The sequence below is a fragment of the Microtus pennsylvanicus genome, chromosome 20 (assembly GCF_037038515.1).
Source record: "Microtus pennsylvanicus isolate mMicPen1 chromosome 20, mMicPen1.hap1, whole genome shotgun sequence".
NCBI lineage: Eukaryota > Metazoa > Chordata > Mammalia > Rodentia > Cricetidae > Microtus > Microtus pennsylvanicus.
This window is the reverse complement of record NC_134598.1, coordinates 9,012,043-9,030,986: the sequence shown is the minus strand read 5'-3', so window position 1 is coordinate 9,030,986 and position 18,944 is coordinate 9,012,043. Positions and strand designations below refer to the sequence as shown.

At 48.0% G+C, this 18,944-nt stretch overlaps 2 protein-coding genes across 2 annotated transcripts; both read left to right on the top strand.

Moving 5' to 3' along the window:
* The first annotated feature begins 57 nt into the window (after positions 1 to 57).
* Eef1akmt3 (EEF1A lysine methyltransferase 3) lies at positions 58 to 9,699 on the top strand. Its single transcript, XM_075954232.1, has 3 exons — positions 58 to 314; positions 437 to 548; positions 7,581 to 9,699. The coding sequence occupies exons 1-3, from the start codon at positions 138 to 140 to the stop codon at positions 7,988 to 7,990; spliced, it is 699 nt and encodes a 232-aa protein (XP_075810347.1). The 5' UTR covers positions 58 to 137; the 3' UTR covers positions 7,991 to 9,699.
* Positions 9,700 to 9,926: 227 nt separating this feature from the next.
* Tsfm (Ts translation elongation factor, mitochondrial) lies at positions 9,927 to 17,356 on the top strand. The gene is made up of 6 exons (XM_075954434.1): positions 9,927 to 10,019; positions 10,214 to 10,384; positions 11,057 to 11,185; positions 12,471 to 12,593; positions 14,895 to 14,982; positions 16,873 to 17,356. The coding sequence occupies exons 1-6, from the start codon at positions 9,927 to 9,929 to the stop codon at positions 17,277 to 17,279; spliced, it is 1,011 nt and encodes a 336-aa protein (XP_075810549.1). The 3' UTR covers positions 17,280 to 17,356.
* Positions 17,357 to 18,944: the final 1,588 nt, after the last annotated feature.

Sequence of the window (18,944 nt, the reverse complement as noted above, 5' to 3'; positions counted from 1 at the left end):
GGAGGGAGGAGGGCGAGCTGGGGAGGCGGGGCCCGGTGCCTGGGAGCAGCCCAGATGGCTGGCAGTCCCCAGCCTCAACCCAGCCACCGAGTGAGATCCGAGCGCCGGCCGACGTGCTCCTGTGCTCTCTCTGCCTGATGGCCAGCTCCCACTCGGATCCTGAACCCGAGCCCGAATCCGTGTTCCCACGGGAGGTCCGGCTCTTCACCGATTCTTACTCGGAGAGCAGCCGGTTCTGCTTCTGTGGGCACGAGCTGAGCATCACGCAGAACTTTGGGTCGCGCCTTGGGGTGGCGGCACGCGTGTGGGATGCGGTGAGAAGGGGCTGCCCTCAGTGAGGGTCCCTGAGAGATCCAGTTCCCGGACCCCGCCTCTCCCATATGGAACCACGGTCGTGACAATGTCCCTCTTTCTCTTTCTTTCCAACCCCTCGTAGGCTCTGAGCCTGTGTAACTATTTCGAGAGTCAGAATGTGGATTTTCGAGGCAAGAAAGTGATCGAACTGGGCGCTGGGACGGGCATCGTGGGAATCTTGGCTGCGCTGCAGGGTGCGTGAGCTGGCATCTCGGGAGGAGGGGGAGCCGAGTGTGGAAAGTTAATACGTGGATCCCTTAGGGTGGGCAGGACTTTTGAACTCAACTCAGTTTTTTAGTTTTAACAAACCCTTAATTTACTGTGAGGCAGACAGCGCTGATCGGAGTTCAGAACACCCAGTCTAGTTAGTACAAGGGTGGGCAAAACAAACCAAGAAATGCTGGAGATGCTCTTGCGTTAAAATGCATGTGTGGGTATTCGGAAGGGAGAAGAGACCTAGGGCGTTCAACCTCATCAAAGCTTTATAGCTTCGTTATGTTAGAGTCTTTTGAGTTTTATCTTCTTTAATCTCTCTCTCTCTCTCTCTCTCTCTCTCTCTCTCTCTCTCTCTCTCTCTCTCTCTCTCTCTCTCGGATCTGGGATGGGGTGTGGTCTAGTCGAGAAAAGTCTCTTACTGCCCAGGCTGGCCTAAAATGGTCCTCACGCCTCAATTTTCCAAGTGCTGGAATTACAGGTGCATATCACCATACCAAATACAGCTTTAGGTTTTTATTGCTAGAAGAAATAAGGGTGTGAATTTTAGAGGGCTAGGGTGTAATGGTTATATATATGTATATGATATATACACACAAATATATATTCATTTAGATGTAGGTGGTACCCTGGTTATAGATATAATAAATGATAAATCTAAAATGATATAGATATTCATTTTAGATGTAGGGGGTAATTAATAAAGAGTCAGAAACTAAAAAAGTTCCTTACCTGTGATCTAAGTCATGCAAACAAGATGTCCTTGTCATAGGGGACATAACTGGGTCACGTTGAGGGAAGGCTTTGCAGACACAGACATTCATTCTTCTGTTCATTCAGTCAACATGTATTCTAAGTCCTCTGAGTGCCAAGAGTCGTGCTGGGGGCGCTGACATGGATAACAAGGATTTCCTCTCTCCAAGAACTCGTGGTCTAGGGATAGGCAGTGTGAGAAGACGCTAAGGCACATACTCGGTGGCAGGGCTCTTGTCAGAGTTACCTTGACCGCTGAAGGGTCCATCAAGGGGAAGCTGACAGCTGAGGGGTTGTGGAGGGTGGGTGGATGAGAGTTAGAAAGTTACATTAGGAGGAGAGACGCTAAATCTAGGGGTTCATGCCTGTAATCCCAGCACTCAGGAGGCAGAGGTAGGAAGATTGGTATAAGGTCAAGGGCCAACCTGGGCTATAGCATAAGACTGTCTCAGGTAGGAAGGGAGGGAAGGAAGAAAAGGAAAATGTGTGTGTGTGTGTGTGTGCGTGTGTGTGTGTGTGTGTGTGTGCACGTGCATGAGAGAGAAAGAGGGAGAGAGCACCCACTGTCAGGCCAGCTGGGGCCTTTTTGTGCCCTGTTTAGTTGCCAAGTCTGAAATCTGGGTGTGATCTATTCTTTCGCTTTGTGTCCCAGAAATCAGGCCGGTCTTGTATTCTTAACACATGCACAACTGTCTGTCCCTTGTCCCACCATGTTTGGGTTGTCCACCACCACTTCTTGCCCCAATTTTCCTAAGTGTCTCATGATGGGAAGGGTTACCACCCCCAAACTGACCCTGTGATCTTCCCACACCAAACCTGTTTCTCCCTCAGGCTCTCCCATTACGAAGCCACCACCCACCCACCCAGTATGGAGCCTTAACGTCACCTTTGTCCCTGCTTTTTTTCCCCCATACCCTTCATGTCCTGTGGACTTTAACTCCTAAAAAATCTCTTGGATTTTCTTGTGTTTTCTCGACTCCCCTCCTGGCTCCGCAGCCTGAGCCACCATCATTTTCTGCTCAGACTATAATAAGGAGTTAAACTGGTTGGTCTTCTTGCTTTGAGTCCTGGCCCCCACCTACATCCTGGCTCACTCACACCACCCTACAATCAGAATGGCGTTTTCAAAATGCAGGTATCATCCCCACACCCCACCACACCGTACACGGTCGCCCAAGTCGTCTACCGATCCTTATTTCTTTCCGTGTAAAAGTGACCCCTTTGACCTGGCTACCAATGTCCTGCCTCCCTCTGTGGCCTCTTTCTGTTCTGCTCCCTGGCCTGTATCTATTACCTTTCTCTCCATTCTACAAACCTGCTTTGATGTCTCCTTCCTTTGGGACTTCGTGGGGGCTGCACTTTCTGCTTGAAACACTTTTACTGCTTGGCTAATGCAAATGTATTCTTCATTGCTAGGCTCAAACAGCTCTTCCTTCCTCCCCACCACCCCCAGCCCATGCTGGCTTGGATCTCTTAGTACTCACACAACTGTGCTCATAGACTCACTTTAAGCTGGTTTTCACTGAGCTCAGGTGGGTCCTTGTGCTACCCAGCTAGCTTGTCAAATTTCCTTTGCCTGCTTATTCTTCCACACTCCTCTTAGACATCTATTTCCTAACCTTCTTATTCTTCAAACTGTGGATGCCTCCTCTGCAATTACCACCCTTATCTATGTATCTATGTATCTATCTATCTATCATCTATCTATCTTCTATCGTCTATCTATCTATCATCTATTTATCTATCTTCTATCATCTATCTATCTCTCTATCTATCATCTATCTATCTATCTATCTTCTATCATCTATCTATCTCTCTATCTATCATCTATCTATCTATCTATCTATCTATCTATCTATCTATCGTCTATCTATCTATCTATCTATCTATCTATCTATCTATCATCTATTTATCTATCTTCTATCATCTATCTATCTCTCTATCTATCATCTATCTATCTATCTATCTATCTATCTATCTATCTATCTATCTATCTATCTATCTATCATCTATCTATCTATCTATCGTCTTTCATCTATCTATCTATCTATCTATCTATCTATCTATCTATCTATCTATCTATCTATCTATCTATCTATCCTTTACACACAGAGTAGTATCTACATACTGGCTGTGTATATACATGTGTGTATGATTGATATATATGTACATAGCTATGCTGAATTTCTATTGTGGGTAGGTCAGCGACCGATCCTACATCCCCTACATCCAAATGTTCACGTCACTGTAGTCCTCTCCTGTCCTTTCCCCAGTCCACCCCAGTTAGGCATTTCCTCCGGGTCTCTAGCTGGGGTTGTGTTTTGAACTCAGGACCAGTCTCTAGCACACTCCAGTTGTTTCAGCACTGACATGATACTCTTCTCTCCTTGAAATGTCCTTTGCTTTCTGGGCCAGTGCACTTCTGGCTTCCACCTACACTGCTGGCATACTTTTTCATTCTTTTTATATTAATTCCTTTTCATCCTTACAACAGAGACTTTGAGCGCCCCAGAGCTCAGGAGTAGCCCTTTTGACCCCTTATTTTTTTCTGGCTATGCTCCCTCCTGAGAAGTCACATGATTTTGTGGCTTTGAGTGTCCTTTTTATGGTGAGGACCAGGATTCTCTCATTTCTATATCCAGACTTGTTTACATAACCCATTGCCTACTCAGTATCTTCCCGGGATTGTTTGATAGACATTTCAGACTTTGCTCACAAATGAAATTGCGCTCCCGTTTCCAAGTCTGCCTCCTCTCCTGAAGCCCTCTTCATTTACATCACGGGCAATTTGGTCTGAGTTAGGCCAAATGTTCAAAAAAACATTCCCAGTCAGTGGTGCGCACACCTTTAATCCCAGCACTCGGGAGGCAGAGGCAGGCGGATCTCTGTGAGTTTGAGGCCAGCCTGGTTTACAAGAGCTAGTTCCAGGACAGGCTCCAAAGCTACAGAGAAACCCTGTCTCGATTCAAAAAAAGAATCTTTAATCAAAATAAAAATCCTTAATCAAAATCTCTGAGAAAGGAGAGAGAAAGGGGGAAGGAGAGAGAGAGAGAGAGAGAGAGAGAGAGAGAGAGAGAGAGAGAGAGAGAGAGAGAAGAGAATATCAGCTTGTTGACACTGGCAGCAGTTTCAGAATATATTCAGAATCTGCTTCTTTGTCTTTGTCACTTACCTGATTTCCAACCAAGATCATCTCGCCCCATGACAGGTACCTTTGCTGTTGCCTCCTAACTAAATTCCCCTACTTCTGTTCTTGCTCTGCTGCAGTCTTTTGCTTGTGTGTGTTTTTTAAAGATTTATTTATTTATTTGTGTGTGTTCTGCCTGCATGTGTGTACCACATGCGATCCTGGTGCCTGAAGATGTCCGAAGGAAGCACCAGATCACCTGGAACTGGGGTTGCAGATGGTTGTGAGGCACCATGTGGGTCACATGATGGGAGTCAAGCCGGGGTCCTCTGCAAGAGCAACACAAACACGTGCTCTTAACTGCTGAGCCATCTCTCCAGCCCGCTTGTGGGTTTTGTTTTGTTTTTTGTTGTTTTTTTAAATCACAACAATCAAAGTACACCTAATAAACCCTGAGTCAGTGTAGAAAGTCCTTCCACTTAAAACCGCCCCACCTTCTCTCATCACAGGAGTTGGCCCCCCTGTCCCCCTCCCTCTGCTCCTGCTGCTGTTTGTCCCTGCTGCTCCATCTTCACACCTGCCAGGCATGGTCCTGCCTCAAGCTCTCTGTGCGTGCTTGCTGATCAGGTGTTTGGTAGACTTTAGCCAGGAGGAGCCACGTGGTTTGCTCCATCCCTGCTTCTCTTTGGGTCTTTCCCAAGAATGCTTAGGGAGGATTTCCCAAGCCGTCTGTCCTCAGAGGAGTCACACCTCTTCCCTGCTTGGTGCCTCACTGTACCATGTATTTGATGTATTTGTGTGTTGTCTTACTTCTTTTCGGCGTTGTTCTTTTAGATAAGGTCTAATGTAACCCTGGTTGGCCTTAAACTGCTCATCTTCTGGCCTCTGTGTCCCAAGTGCTGGGATTATAGGTGTGAGCCACCAGGCCCTGTTTAGTTTTGGTTTGTTGACAATGTGTCTTGCCATGTAGCCCCACCTGGTCGGAGACTAACAGTCCTCCTGCCTCAGCCTCCCAAGTGCTACAATTACAGACAGGTGGGTACCACTAGGCTTGGGTATTTCATTTCTTTTAGTCATATCTTCTCTTCTTGACACTGTTTGTTGTTGTTGTTGTTTTCGAGACAGGGTTTCTCTGTGTATCCCTGGCTGTCCTGGAACCCACCCTGTAGACCAGGCTGGTCTCGAACTCAGATCAGCCTGTCTCTGCCTCCCATGTGCTGGGATTAAAGGCCTGTGCCCACCACTGTCTGGCACCGCTGTTTTTTGTTTAATTGAAAAAAGTTACATTTGTTTATTGAGGGGAGCGTACTTGTCATGGCACATGTGTGGAGGTCAAAAGAACGTTTGTGGGAGTCAGTTCTCTCCACCATATGGGGCTCAAAACTCAAACTCAGATTGTAAGACTTGGTGGCAAGCGTCTTTATCCACTGAGTTACCTTATTGACCCATTCCCCTATTTTTGAAACAGAGTCTCGTGGAGTCTAGGCTGGCTTCAAAGGACATAACCAAGGATGACTTTGAACTTCTGATTTGGCTGCCTATTCCTCTCTAGTGTTGGGATTACAGGCATGTACTATCACTTTTGGTCTAAAAATTAATTACTTAATTTATTTGGTGGAATAAAACCAAGGGCCTTATGTATTCTACCAATTGAGCTACAACCCCAGCCTGTTCCCTTTTTAAAACTAATTTATTTTGAAACATTATTATTACTATTATTAGTAGTAGTGTTTTGTTTTTTCACTCCAGCTCTCCTCTAGTTTACTGAGTCAGGGTCTTGCTGTGTAGTTGGTCTCTAAGTGATGATTGTCCCTATTCTGCTTCCCTAGTGCTAAAATCACAGGCAGGTTTTGCCACGCCTACACTATTCTATAAACTCCATGGGGGTGGATTATTATTATTATTTATTATTATCATTATTATTTTGGTTTTTAGAGACAGAGTTTCTCTGTAGTTTTGAAGCCTGTCCTGGAACTAGCTCTTGTAGACCAGGCTGGCCTCAAACTCACAGAGATCCGCCTGCCTCTGCCTCCCGAGTGCTGGGATTAAAGGTGTGTACCACCACTGCCCAGCATAAGGGGTGGATCTGTCTTGTTCACTGCTGTATTCCAGACACCTGGCACAGAGGACCCGTGATGAGGATGGATGAGTGAGATCTTACTGCTTCTGCTTTCTCTACTGTTAATCCTGCTTCCGATTAAGTAGTTACTTTTGTGATTTGTGTGTGTGTGTGTTTCCATGTCCAGAGGGAAACTTTAGGGAGGCTGCAGTTTGGTTTTTCTTCCCGTTGTGTCCCTAGCATTTAGCAAGAACTCAGTCCCCGTTTGTTGTGTGAGTAAAGTATTCTGTAATACCGATCTGATCGTCTTTACCCCAGATTCTGCTCTTCAAACCTGATTCTTGGACCGGGAGTATAGCGACTGAGTGCTTGCTCAGCATGTGAACACACTCTCAAGCCTGGCTCTCCTTAGCATGCCACAGGCCTTGGGTAGGGTCTTGACATTTTAGAGCAGTGGTTCTCAGTCTTCCTAATGCTTTAACCCTTTAATTCCATTCCTCATGCTGTGGTGACCCCCAGCCATAAAACTATTTTTGTTGTTACTTCATGCCTGTAATTTTACTGCTGTTATGAATCATATGAATCTGTGTTTTCCCATGGCCATTTGGGGGTTGAGAACCGCTCTTCTAGACTGTAGCCTTCCTTAACTATGCCGTGCCCTTTGCCTTCCAGGCCCTTGTGCTCTATTTCGTGCTTGGAAAGCTTCATCTGACCAACTTGTGCTTGTCCTCTGAGGCTCAGCTGAGGTCACGTCTTCTGAGTTTGGGTGGGTAGGTGGGTGGGGGCGCCCAGCTCGTCCCCAGCTTGGTCCTGCCCAGGCTTTTGCTGACATCTGGTTGTTGTGTGTTGGGCAGAGAGGTTGAAGATTAGCTCGGAGAGAATGTTGATGTTGTGGAATGTGGAGTAACGAGACTGGCATGGGTGAGGCTGGGGTTAGGGCAGCTAAAAGCCAAAAGTATGGACTTCGGGCTTTTCAAGGCATGAGGCCTTGAGGTCTCTGGACCCTTCGGGCAGGAGTCATGAGCCTTTTCACGGTCCCTCTGACTTGGATTTCTCCTCCTTGCTCTCCCTCAGGGGGGGATGTTACCATCACTGATCTACCATTGGCCTTACAGCAGATCCAGTATAATGTCCGCGCTAATGTACCATCTGGAGGCCGGGTGAAGGTCTGTGCCTTGTCCTGGGGAATTGACCAGCATGGCTTTCCTGGAAACTATGACTTGGTGCTGGGGGCAGATATCGTGTATCTGGAACCTACCTTCCCACTGCTGGTGGGGACCCTCCAACACCTGTGTGGGCCCCAGGGCACCATCTACCTGGCCTGCAAGATGAGAGAGGAGCATGGGACTGAGAGTTTCTTTCGGCACTTCCTGCCCCAGCACTTCCAGCTGGAGCTGGCCCAACGGGATGAGGATGTGAATATCAACATCTATAGGGCCAGGCACAGGGAAGTGAGACCTGCTGGGCTTCACCCCTGCTGCTGAGCCCAGCCCCTGCCTCAGCAGAGGATGGCATATCTCCAGAGCCATAAACATCTGGACCAAAGAGAAGGATGGATTGCCTGTCTTCTTTCTTACCTCTTCCAGTTTGCTCCCCAAGGTATTCTTGGGGAGATGCAGGAGGGGGACAGCTTGTTAAAATAGCAGAGCCCTAGAAGCATTGAGTTTAAAGCACAAAGAAGGGGCCTTCAGCGGAGGAGGATGAGATGGTGTGCAGGATATCGGGGAGGGTAAGGGAGGCAAACTGAATCATGGCTGTGAAGAGACTGCCACTGATCGCTTCTTTAAACAGAATGGACTTTTTTTGCTTGTTTTTCTGAGACAGGGTTTCTCTGTGTAGCCCTGGTTGTCCTGGAACTCTATGGACCAGACTGGCCTCGAACACAGAGATTCACCTGCCTCTGCCTCCTGAGTGCTGAGATTAAAGATGTGTGCCACCACCGCCCAGCTTCAGAAAGGACTTTTTAAAAAAGCACATTCTTTGCTTGGGGTGGCAGCATATGCCTTTAACCCTCCAGCACTCCAGAGGCAGAAGCAGGTGGACCTCTGTGAGCCTGAGGCCCGCTGGATCTACAGAGTGAGTTTGAGGCCAGCCAGAACTATATAGCGAGATCCTGCCTCAAAAAACAAAAACAGAAACAAACAAACAAACAAAAACCAAAAAAAAATTTCTTTGACATTCTTTAAGGGAAAAAATGAGCATTAATCATCTCTTCTGCACCCCCAAAATGTAGATATTGAGGGGGAGCTGGTACCAAGACACCTCAGAACACCTGCGTCTTGCCTGCTATAATAAGACTCTAAGACCTGAGACTGGGTGGGGCAAGCTGCAGAGCTGTCCCTTGGGTTATACTTCTTCATCCTTTGCAGAGTTCAAGGCCTGACCACAGATTATCACTTTGTGTCCAACCTGGACTGAGTTCTAGGTTCTTCTGATCTCCAGCTTTTCCATCCTAATTTGTCTCTGCCCTCTGAAGCGGTCTGGACGGGCCTCTTTGCTTACTGTTTAGGCACACAGCTATCTCTGGTGTGTCTACTGCCTTCCTCTTAACCTCCAAACCACTCTTCAGATTCTTGCAGCCTTCCCAAATCTGCTGGATTTAGCTTCTACTGCAGGAACGAATGCCTCTGCCTGGTACCCAGGCTACACTAGCGCTCTCACAAAATACTTTGTATTTCATTTCCTACCCCTTTGTATTGCACTATTAGCCAAATTGCTAAAGTCTTACTTGTTCCCTAGCTCTGTGGCTGCATTTCCTTACTTCTCTGCTCTTCTTACAGGAAGGGCCACTGCTTCCTGTTAAAATTCGTTCTTTGCTTCTGGAAAAACAAAACAAAAACACCCTCCTTTTGCTGGTCCTTCTGTTTGGCTGTGACTTCCTTCTTGGGAGATCTTTATCTGTATAGGGACCTTATCTTGCCATATCTGATTCTATTTTCTCACCAATAGATACCTTGGAGCACAGGGCTGTCGGTGATTTATTCATCACTAATCCCCTGAAACTGACAAGAGCCCAGGGCACACTGGTGTTCCGCAGATATTTTGCTGATTCAGTAATTATATATTCGGTTTGTTGAAGGAACTCCATGCCACCTCTCCAGGTGACTTTGGATAGTTTCCTGAGCCCACCTACCTGCTTCCCCTTTGTCCTGGGTCATAAATGAATACTGAAAATGAAAATTGGAAATAAAGAAACATAAACTATTGTCTACATGTCTTGTGTTGTTATTTTGTAACAATGTTATCGTGTCGTTTTTCTGGTTTACCCACTGAGGTCTAAGTCTTTTCTGATACAGTTTAAAAAGTCAAACCAAAGAGGCGATTATATTCCTCCGGTCTGCAGGTGGCAGCATCCTCGCTCGACACGTTCCGGGAGGAGTTTTGGCCCTCGCGCCACGCCGTAGGCCGGGCGTTTCACCTATGCGCCGGCGCGCGGGCGTGTCCAGGCTGCTAGAAAGGATGTCGCTGCTGCGGTCGCTGCGCTTCTTCCCGGTCGCGTGCACTGGTCGCTCGGTGAGGGCTCGTGGCCCAGGGGCTAACCTGCGCTCCCGGGCGCCGTGAGCGTGCCCTTCCCGTTCCCCTATCCGGGCTCCGCGCCGTCCACCCGGCAGTGCCCACGAGGGCTCGCCCTGCGGCCGTGCCCCCTCGCCTCTGTCCAGCCCCGGCCGCTCCCGACCGCTCATCCCCTTTCTCCTTCCTCCCTCCAGGCGAGGTCCGTCCTGCTTCAGTCGTCCCAGCCATGGCACACGTTTCACGCGGGCCCCTCTTTGGCATCTGCCTCCAGCAAGGAGCTCCTTATGAAGCTGCGGCGGAAAACAGGCTACTCCTTCGTCAACTGCAAGAAAGCTCTGGAGACTTGTGGCGGTGACCTCAAACAGGTGGGAGGAGGCGCTGCCCGACCTGGTGCAGCGGCTCGACATTACACTTTTCTTCCGGGGCCGTTCTGGGGATCATAGATGTGACCTACGGCCCAGCGTCCTTAACGACAGAGCCAAAGCGAAGAATTTGGCTTAAACGATTTTGTATTCAATTGACCCAGAATCCCAGAGTTGATCCCATGTTAGGGGGCTGTGGGATTTGCTACTGCTTGGTGGTAAGTGTTTGTGTAAATTTCGAAGTTAGACGCCAGAGGCCCTCATGCACCGTAATTTTGTACGTTACAATTAATCCTTTAGAGCTATGTCAGCGTTGTCTGTGTAACGAAGACACTAACCCGTAGTGGGGTTGTGAAGATTAAAGCACCGGCTACCTACGGTGCTCGGGTAGAGCACTTAGGAGGCACTAGTTTCTGTTACAGAATGTGGGAGTGCAGAAAGATCGGTTGGTTTAGATATGATCTTTGTTTTTTGTTTTTCAAGACGGATTTCTATTTGTAGCCTTGGCCGTCCTGGAACTCACTTTGTCGACCAGGCTGGTCTCGAACTCACAGGGATCCGCCTGCGTCTGTCTCCCAAGTGCTGGGATTAAAGGCATGCGCCACCACCGCCGGGCTGGTTTGGATATACTTTAAAGCACCATTCATTTCGAATTTTCCTCTTTTCCATTTGTAGGCAGAGGCCTGGCTGCACAAGCAGGCCCAGAAGGAAGGCTGGAGCAAAGCAGCCAAGCTCTATGGGAGGAAGGCCAAAGAAGGCTTGATTGGACTGCTGCAAGAGGGAAACACAGCCGTGCTAGTAGAGGTGAGTTGTTGGGGAGTCCGTGTACTAGAAACAGCTTGTCTTGGAGTACAAGGCCTGTGGTACGGGATCTGTTGAGAACTGCAGTGGTGGTTGGAGTTTTGTTCTCACGGCCTGGGTTTAGTGTAGAGATGCACAGGTGTCTTGATGGGAAACGGCCTAGCAACCTAGAACGGTTCTCAGTGTGGATGCAGTGAAGCCTTGTGACCTGGAACAGGTAGGTTTTCCTGTGATCTCAACACTTGGGAGACTGAGGCAGGAGGATTACTGTGGGTTTGAGGGCAGCTAGGCAAAAGTGAAACCCGGACCCCTTTACCCCTGAAAAAAAAATAAGAAAAAGTAAAATAGATTTTAAAGTTAGTACTTATATTAACGTGTTACTCTGTATATTGAGGACTGGTAAGTAGCGGATTTAGAGGAGGCTGGAGGGTCATTGTTGGGAGCAGTTAAACCCCAGATCCTGAATTTCTTGTAATCCCCTGATCTGAGTACCTACAGCTGCTCTGAGCACGAGACCTTCAGGAGTTCCTGATGGCAGGAGAGTGGTTTCTGGTGGGTTTGGCTGGGGCGTGGCTATCTCTATATAATCTGCCCCTGAACACAATAAAGGGGGCATTCTTGAGGAATTCAAGGATGACCTGTGTCACAGTCTCTGTCTGTGTGTCTGTGTATTTTAACCTCCAGCCCCCTTGCCCGAAGCGCGCAAACTGGGTAATAGCACACAGAGCACAGACGGGGGTGGGGGGAGGTAAGGGGGGGTAAGAGGGGTTGGGGGGGGTGCGCGGCAGGTCACGACCGACAGCAGGTGCAGAGAAGGTGACAATAAAGGAATGAGATAAACAAGTGACCGTATCAGTGGTTTGGAGGGTGGGCATGGTGGCTCCTGGGTGTGATTCTAGCACTTAGAGGCGGAGGCAGGAAGATCAGTTCAGGGTCATCCACGGCTACTCACCCACTTCACGGCCAGCCTGAGACCCTTTCACAAAACAGAAAAGGCTTGGAGTCGGACGGGGTTAATGGACGAGGTGACCGTGGTGTGTGGTGAACTTGGGAGTCCTTCAGGATGTTCTGGGGCCCTCCTAGGTAAAATGCAGGTTGTTGCCGACTCCCTGCCATGGCGACAGTCACTTCCTGGTTTCTGCCTCACCAGAACTGTGGAGCTGCAGCTTTAAACCGGGCTGTTAGTTTCTGTGGAGTCTGCAGCTTGTTCTTGGCTTAGCCTCCAACCTCAAGGACGTTTAGGGACTGTCTGTAAGCAGCTTGTGCAGCTGTACTGTTGTTCCCACAGGTAAACTGTGAGACGGATTTTGTCTCTAGAAATTTAAAGTTTCAGCAGTTGGTCCAGCAAGTCGCCCTGGGGACCCTGTCTCACTGTCAGAGCCTGCATGATCAGCTGTCCACCTACACCAAGGTGAGTCTGAAGGGCATCTCCGCTTGCTGAATTTGTCACCACGCCTTAGGGGTCTGTTCTTTTCGGGGTGACCATCTCTTTATGCAAGTGCTGGGGATCCAGTTCTCACTACCTGACCTGGTGACCACGAGGAAACCCTTCCCAGAAGATTTCCCTTCAGTGATGCTCATTTCTCAGTCCTTGCCAGCCAGTATCGACTGTCCATGTAAAGCAACACTTTCACATCGGTATTCTGGTCTCTTGATAATCACAAGCTGATTCTTCAGCCCCAGCTGATCAGAAACTGCAGATTGTTAATCCAGAATATCACATCAATGACTCTAGAGTCTTTAAAGGAACTCTCAAAACAAAGAGATATCTTATTCCTTCTCTTTTAAAGATTTTTTTTTTCTTTTTTTTTTTTGGTTTTTCGAGACAGGGTTTCTCTGTGGCTTTGGAGCCTGTCCTGGAACTAGCTCTGTAGACCAGGCTGGTCTCGAACTCACAGAGATCCGCCTACCTCTGCCTCCCGAGTGCTGGAATTAAAGGCGTGCGGCTTAAAGATTTTTTATTGCATTATTCTTATCACGATATACTGGTGTGTGTGTGTGTGTGTATGTGTATGTATGTGTATGTATGTGTATATGTATGTGTGTATGGGTGCTTGGCAGGACTCAGTTCTGTCCTTCCATTATGTTGGTTCTGCAGCTGCTCAGGTGGTCAGGCTTGGCAACACGCGCCTTTGCCCACTGAGCCGTCTCCCTGCCCCCCTCAATCCCTTTTGAATCTCATTATTTTTTGTTGTATAAGGTTTATCTTATGTTTATTTGTTTGCATGCACTTGGGTGCCCACAAAGGAAGGTGAGAAGGAGTCACAGTGGTTGTCAGCTGCCCAATATGGGTGTTGGGAACTGAATTCAGATCCTCTGTGCTCATAACCTCTGAGCTGTCTCTCCAGCCTTGAATCTCATTCTCCTTTCTTTCCTTTTTAAGATTTATTTTTACATTATGCATATGATTGTTTTACCTATATAACACACTATGTGTGTACGGTGCCCTCACAGGCCAGGAAGAGCGCTGGGTCCCTTGAACCTGGGCGTATAGACAGTTGCGAACTGCCATTTGGTGCTGGGAATTGAACACTTGTCCTCTGGAAGGGCAGTCAGTGCTTTTAACCACTGAGCCATCTCCCCAGCTTCTCGAAACCCCATTTTCATCCACTTTTGTAAATAAGTGGGCTCATTGGATCATGGTTTGACTTTTAAGTATTTCTTGTTACGAAGAACGTGTAAGTGTACATTTGATTCTGGTACAGATGGTGACGTGCACACTCGTTTTTTCACTTGCGTGTATCATGGGAACAGTTCACAGCAGTTCATAAAACTTCCTTTGTTCCACCATGTTCACTATCTCGTTGTCTTTTTTTTTTCCTAGTTGCATAGTATTCTTTTGTGTGGATTATTCAGCCAGTCTCCTGTTTTGGGCATTTAGGCTATTGCCAAAATTCAACAATTAGAAATCAAAATTCATTGCTCAATGAATAATGTTGTGTATTTGCACTTTTAAAAAACTCATCAGGGCTGGAGAGATGGCTCAGTGGTTAAGAGCATTACCTGCTCTTCCAAAGGTCCTGAGTTCAATTCCCGGCAACCTCATGGTGGCTCACATCCATCTGTAATGAGGTCTGGTGCCCTCTTCTGGCCTGCAGACATACACGCAGACAGACTATTGTATACATAACAATTTTTTTTTTAAAAACCTCATCCTTTTGTATCCTTGGAAGTTCATCATCAAGCTGGTTGTGATGTGTATTTGTAATCCCAGTGCTTGGGAGGCAGAGGCAGGAAGATTTCCAGGAGTTTGAGGTCAGCCTGGGCTACAATGTGCGTTCCAAGATTTTCAAGATTACAGAATAGGACCCTGTCCCCAGAAAACAATAATAAAAAAGGAGGAGTGTCCTCAGATGCCCCGCCCTGGGGCCCAGAGTGAAAGGGTAAGTGCTCAGCGGGAAATGGCACTGTCCTCTCCTGCTCCTGCAGTATCACGAGTTCCTGGCAGCACCCCAAACCCATGAGGTTTGATCCTCTATGATTGTGTAAAATCCTGGTCCCGGTTTCTAGGAAATCCTAAGGAGGTCGAATGGAGAAAGGTGGTGCAGTAGGAGAGTGAGGTTTGCAGGCATGGTGATGCTGTCAGTCTGTAACATCCTGGGCCTCGCGGAGGCTTCGTCTGTTTATAGATGGTCATCTTACCATCTTCCCTGGTCCAGGCTCTTTGATTCCGGCAGTGCAGCACCCGCTCACGCTTGTCTCCTGTGCGTAGGGCTTCCTGAACTCCTCTGAGCTCTCTGAACTTGCAGCTGGGCCCGGCACAGAAGGCGCTCTCAAGGACCACTTGGCCTTAGCGATTGGTGAGTATCTGAGGGTTCTGGGAAGTGAAAGTCAAGGTCTGAGTTTCCCTGATCTCTTTGATGCCCCCCCAAATCTCATTCCGTAATTGGAGGTAGGTGGTAGGAGTGAATATGATAGAAATATGTCATACGTACACATGTGTGATGCTGTCAGTAATAAATGTAATAGAGATGTGTCATATACATGTATGAAATTCTCAGTAATAACTAATAAAAAAGAATGACAAGCTTACGTGCCTCTAAGGGCAAGAGTATGTGAATCTGGGTTGGCCTTCCGGGAAGCAGCAGACACCCTAAAGAGCCAAAGGAGGCAGCATCCCCAAGCTCTAACTGGGTAGCGCATTGAGGGAACTGGAGTTCTTACCACGCACTAAACAAAGATGAGGCGGCTCTAGCTTACAGGTGACCCCTTCTGTGTATGTTGTAGGGAAAAACACACAAAAGGTGAGAAGAAAATTTAAAGGGTTGGGGGATGGCTCAGAAGTTAAGAGCCCTGGCTGTATTTCCAGAGGACCCTGGTCTGATTCCTAACACCAGCTTGGTGGCTAGTGACAATCTCTAACTCCAGTTCTAAGGGATTCTGGCTTCCAGGGGCACAACGTGCATGTGGTTCGCAGACACCCATGCAGTCAGAGCACCCTACACATTAAATAAAAAGAAATTTTTTTTTTCTAAAGAAAATGTAAGCTCGTGTGCTTTGGGAATTAGCTGGTGAGTTTATGAGGATGCCCGTCTGCAGAAGCCATTGTTGGGGAGCCCCGCCTGGTCACGGGGCTTCAGGAGGGCTGCTTGCCCCCTTTCCATGTGTCCTGATGGAGCGAGGGAAGCAGGCTGGATTTTCACTGCTGGGAGTTTTCTTGCCGTCTGCAGCTTCTAGTCAAGGCACAGTTCTGCTTTTGCAAGGTGACCTCATACTGCTGCCCAGCGAGTCCTGGGTGAGCAACCAGGCCAGCAGCTGTGTTAAGAAATCCTGAAAGAAATGGGGGTTTTGACCTTGGTAGCTTCTGGTAGTTGTCTGTTGGGTAGAATTCTGATCTGTTTTCCTGTTTACTTGATTTCTGGGTCTTTTCTCACTTTATAACCTCTAGCTAAAAGTGTGGCTGTCACTGCATCTTCCTCAGACCCTGCTGTTTGCCCGTTGTCCCTCCCTATTCTTTGTTTTGGCTTCTGTTGGACGGGGATCCTGGGGAAAAGGAGAAGACTAGAGTCTGCTTTTGGGTCTCATGAGGTTTTGAGAGTGTTATCTTTGTACTTCTGGCAGGCGGACGTTGAAACTGTCAGGGGCTTTTGGTTATAGACCTTTCCCAGATCCTGGTGGTGATGGGAGTTGTGTGTTTCTGTGTGGTTGTGTTTTCAACGGTGTGGTGGGGAGAAAATCCAGTTTCTGCTTCGGGGTCCACTCTGAGTTGGAATTCCAACTCTGCCACATATAGGTGGGTGTATCGCCTGACCTCTCTGAGCCTGAGTTTAGTCTGATGAAAGTAGCCAGGTTCTGAGTGCCCGCTATGCAGGAGACACCAGAAGACATGCTTCTTGCGTATGTCGCCTCTTTATTTCTAGCAGTAGCCCTGAAAGGTAGGTAGTATTTTCATTGTATAGGTGAGGAAGCTAAGGCTCGGGCAGTTGATAAATGCCCGAGGTCACAGAGCCAGGAAGAGGCAGAACCATGCGGTGAGTCTGTGGCAGCCAGCCCCATCTAGGTATCCTGTAGGGACCCTGCCGTTTTCCTTCCTCCCCATCCTCCTAGGATACAAGATGAGGCTCGCATCCTCCGTCTCATTGAAGATTACTGCACGGACAGAAAGGTCGCCATGCACACCTGGCCACATTCCTGCCACCCTGGTCACCACAATCCAGCGGTCGTCGTTTCTTGTTTTTGCTCTTTTATAGGGAAACTGGGAGAAAACATGATTCTTAAGCGAGCTGCCTGGGTGAAGGTGCCGTCTGGGTTCTATGTTGGCTCTTATGTGCACGGAGTAACCCAGAGCCCCTCCCTCCACAACCTGGTCCTGGGGAAGTATGCGGCCCTGGTCGTCTGCGAGACCTGTGAGCAGAGCGCAAACCTGCAGGATGTGGGCCGTCGCCTGGGGCAGCATGTGGTGGGCATGGCCCCTCTCTCGGTTGGCTCCCTGGACGATGAGCCTGGAGGAGAGACTGAGACCAGAATGCTGTCCCAGCCGTACCTGCTGGACCCTTCCATCACGCTGGGGCAGTACGTGCAGCCCCAGGGCGTGTCTGTAGTGGACTTCGTGCGCTTCGAATGTGGAGAAGTGGAAGAGGCGGCAGAGGCTGAATAGGTTCTTGGCCCAGGTGGAAATAATTTATTTTTAGATCTGGATTTCCTTATTAAAAATTATTTTCTAAATCTCTCCAACCCTCGAATTTGTTTTTTTAAAATATTTATTTATTTATTATGTATACAATATTTTGTCTGTGTGTATGCCTGCAGGCCAGAAGAGGGCACCAGACCTCATTACAGATGGTTGTGAGCCACCATGTGGTTGCTGGGAATTGAACTCAGGACCTTTGGAAGAGCAGGCAATGCTCTTAACCTCTGAGCCATCTCTCTAGCCTCCAACCCTCGAATTTGTTTTCTCTTTTTAGTTTATAATGAAATTATATACTTGCGGGTAAAGTTGTTAAATAGTAATAAAGTAGGATTTTCCTTATTTGCATAATACTGGATTTAACTGTTTTTGAAATTTTGAAAAACTGTGTATGAGCACACACATGCCGGGCTTGTTTGGTAAGCACTTTTACCCAGTGTTAGTATTCAGGCATCTGCACTGGCCTGCTCTTGGGGTCCTGACCAGATACATTCTCAGCTGCAGCCACTAAGAGCACCTCCAGTGTGCGTTCGCTATGTTCTCATTTAAAAGGTGGCCTGCCCACTCCCATCTCTTTCTCTCTCTCTCTCTCTCTTTTCTTCTGCTGCTCCCATCCCCAGAGGCTGGTCTCCTCCCTCCCCTTCCTCCTTTTTCCATTCCCTTTCCCTCAATTAAAACAAAACAAGTGATCCCTGTCACATGGCATCTTTCTTTCACCATTTTTTAAAATTACAGCACCCAGTCCCCATTGTCAGTCTATCGCATTGTTCCTTGAGTTTCTTTCAGACTCTGTCTTGTTCTGTGGCAAAACAATCTGATTCTGTGTCCGTTCTGTGACATTGTAGACCGTGCATCTTTCCTGGAGCTTCCCCTGCAGTGTATCCTATGATCAGGATTTCATACTGTTGATGTGCTAGAGTGGTCTGGAAGATGCGGGCGTGAATGCTAATGACTGCAGTGCTGAAGTGTGCACACACTAGCGTGTGCCCCTGACTACAGCGAGCCCTCTGAAGTGTGCACACACTAGTGTGTGCCCCTGACTACAGTGAGCCCTCTGAAGTGTGCACACACTAGCGAGTGCCCCTGACTACAGTGAGCCCTCTGAAGTGTGCACACACTAGCTTGTGCCCCTGACTGCAGTGTGCCCTCTGAAGTGTAGACACACTAGCATGTGCTCGTGAAATGTGTGTGATTTCCTGGGTAGCTACGAGTCAGGTTTTGACATTCTTGTGCCCGAGACAGAAATATAGTGGTTCAGTTAACTACACGACTCCACAACGTAGCCATTTATTTATTTGCTTTTGATGCTGGGAATTGAACTCAGGACCTCAGGCATACTACCGGGTAAGCAGTTTACTACTGTGCACTTTGTTTTTTTAAGATTTACTTTCATGTGTATGAGTGTTTGCCTGCATGTGTGCATATGTACCGTGTCCATGCCTGGTGCCTGCTTGAGATCAGAAGAAGACTTGGAGCCCCTGGAACTGGAGCTACAGATGTTTGTGAACCACCATGTGGGAGCTGGGGACTGGCCCTGGGTCCTCTGCAAGAACAGTAAGTGCTCTCAACCCCTGAGCCATCTCTCCTGCCCTACACTGTGCACTTTAAAAAAATACTGAGCCACACCGGGTAGTG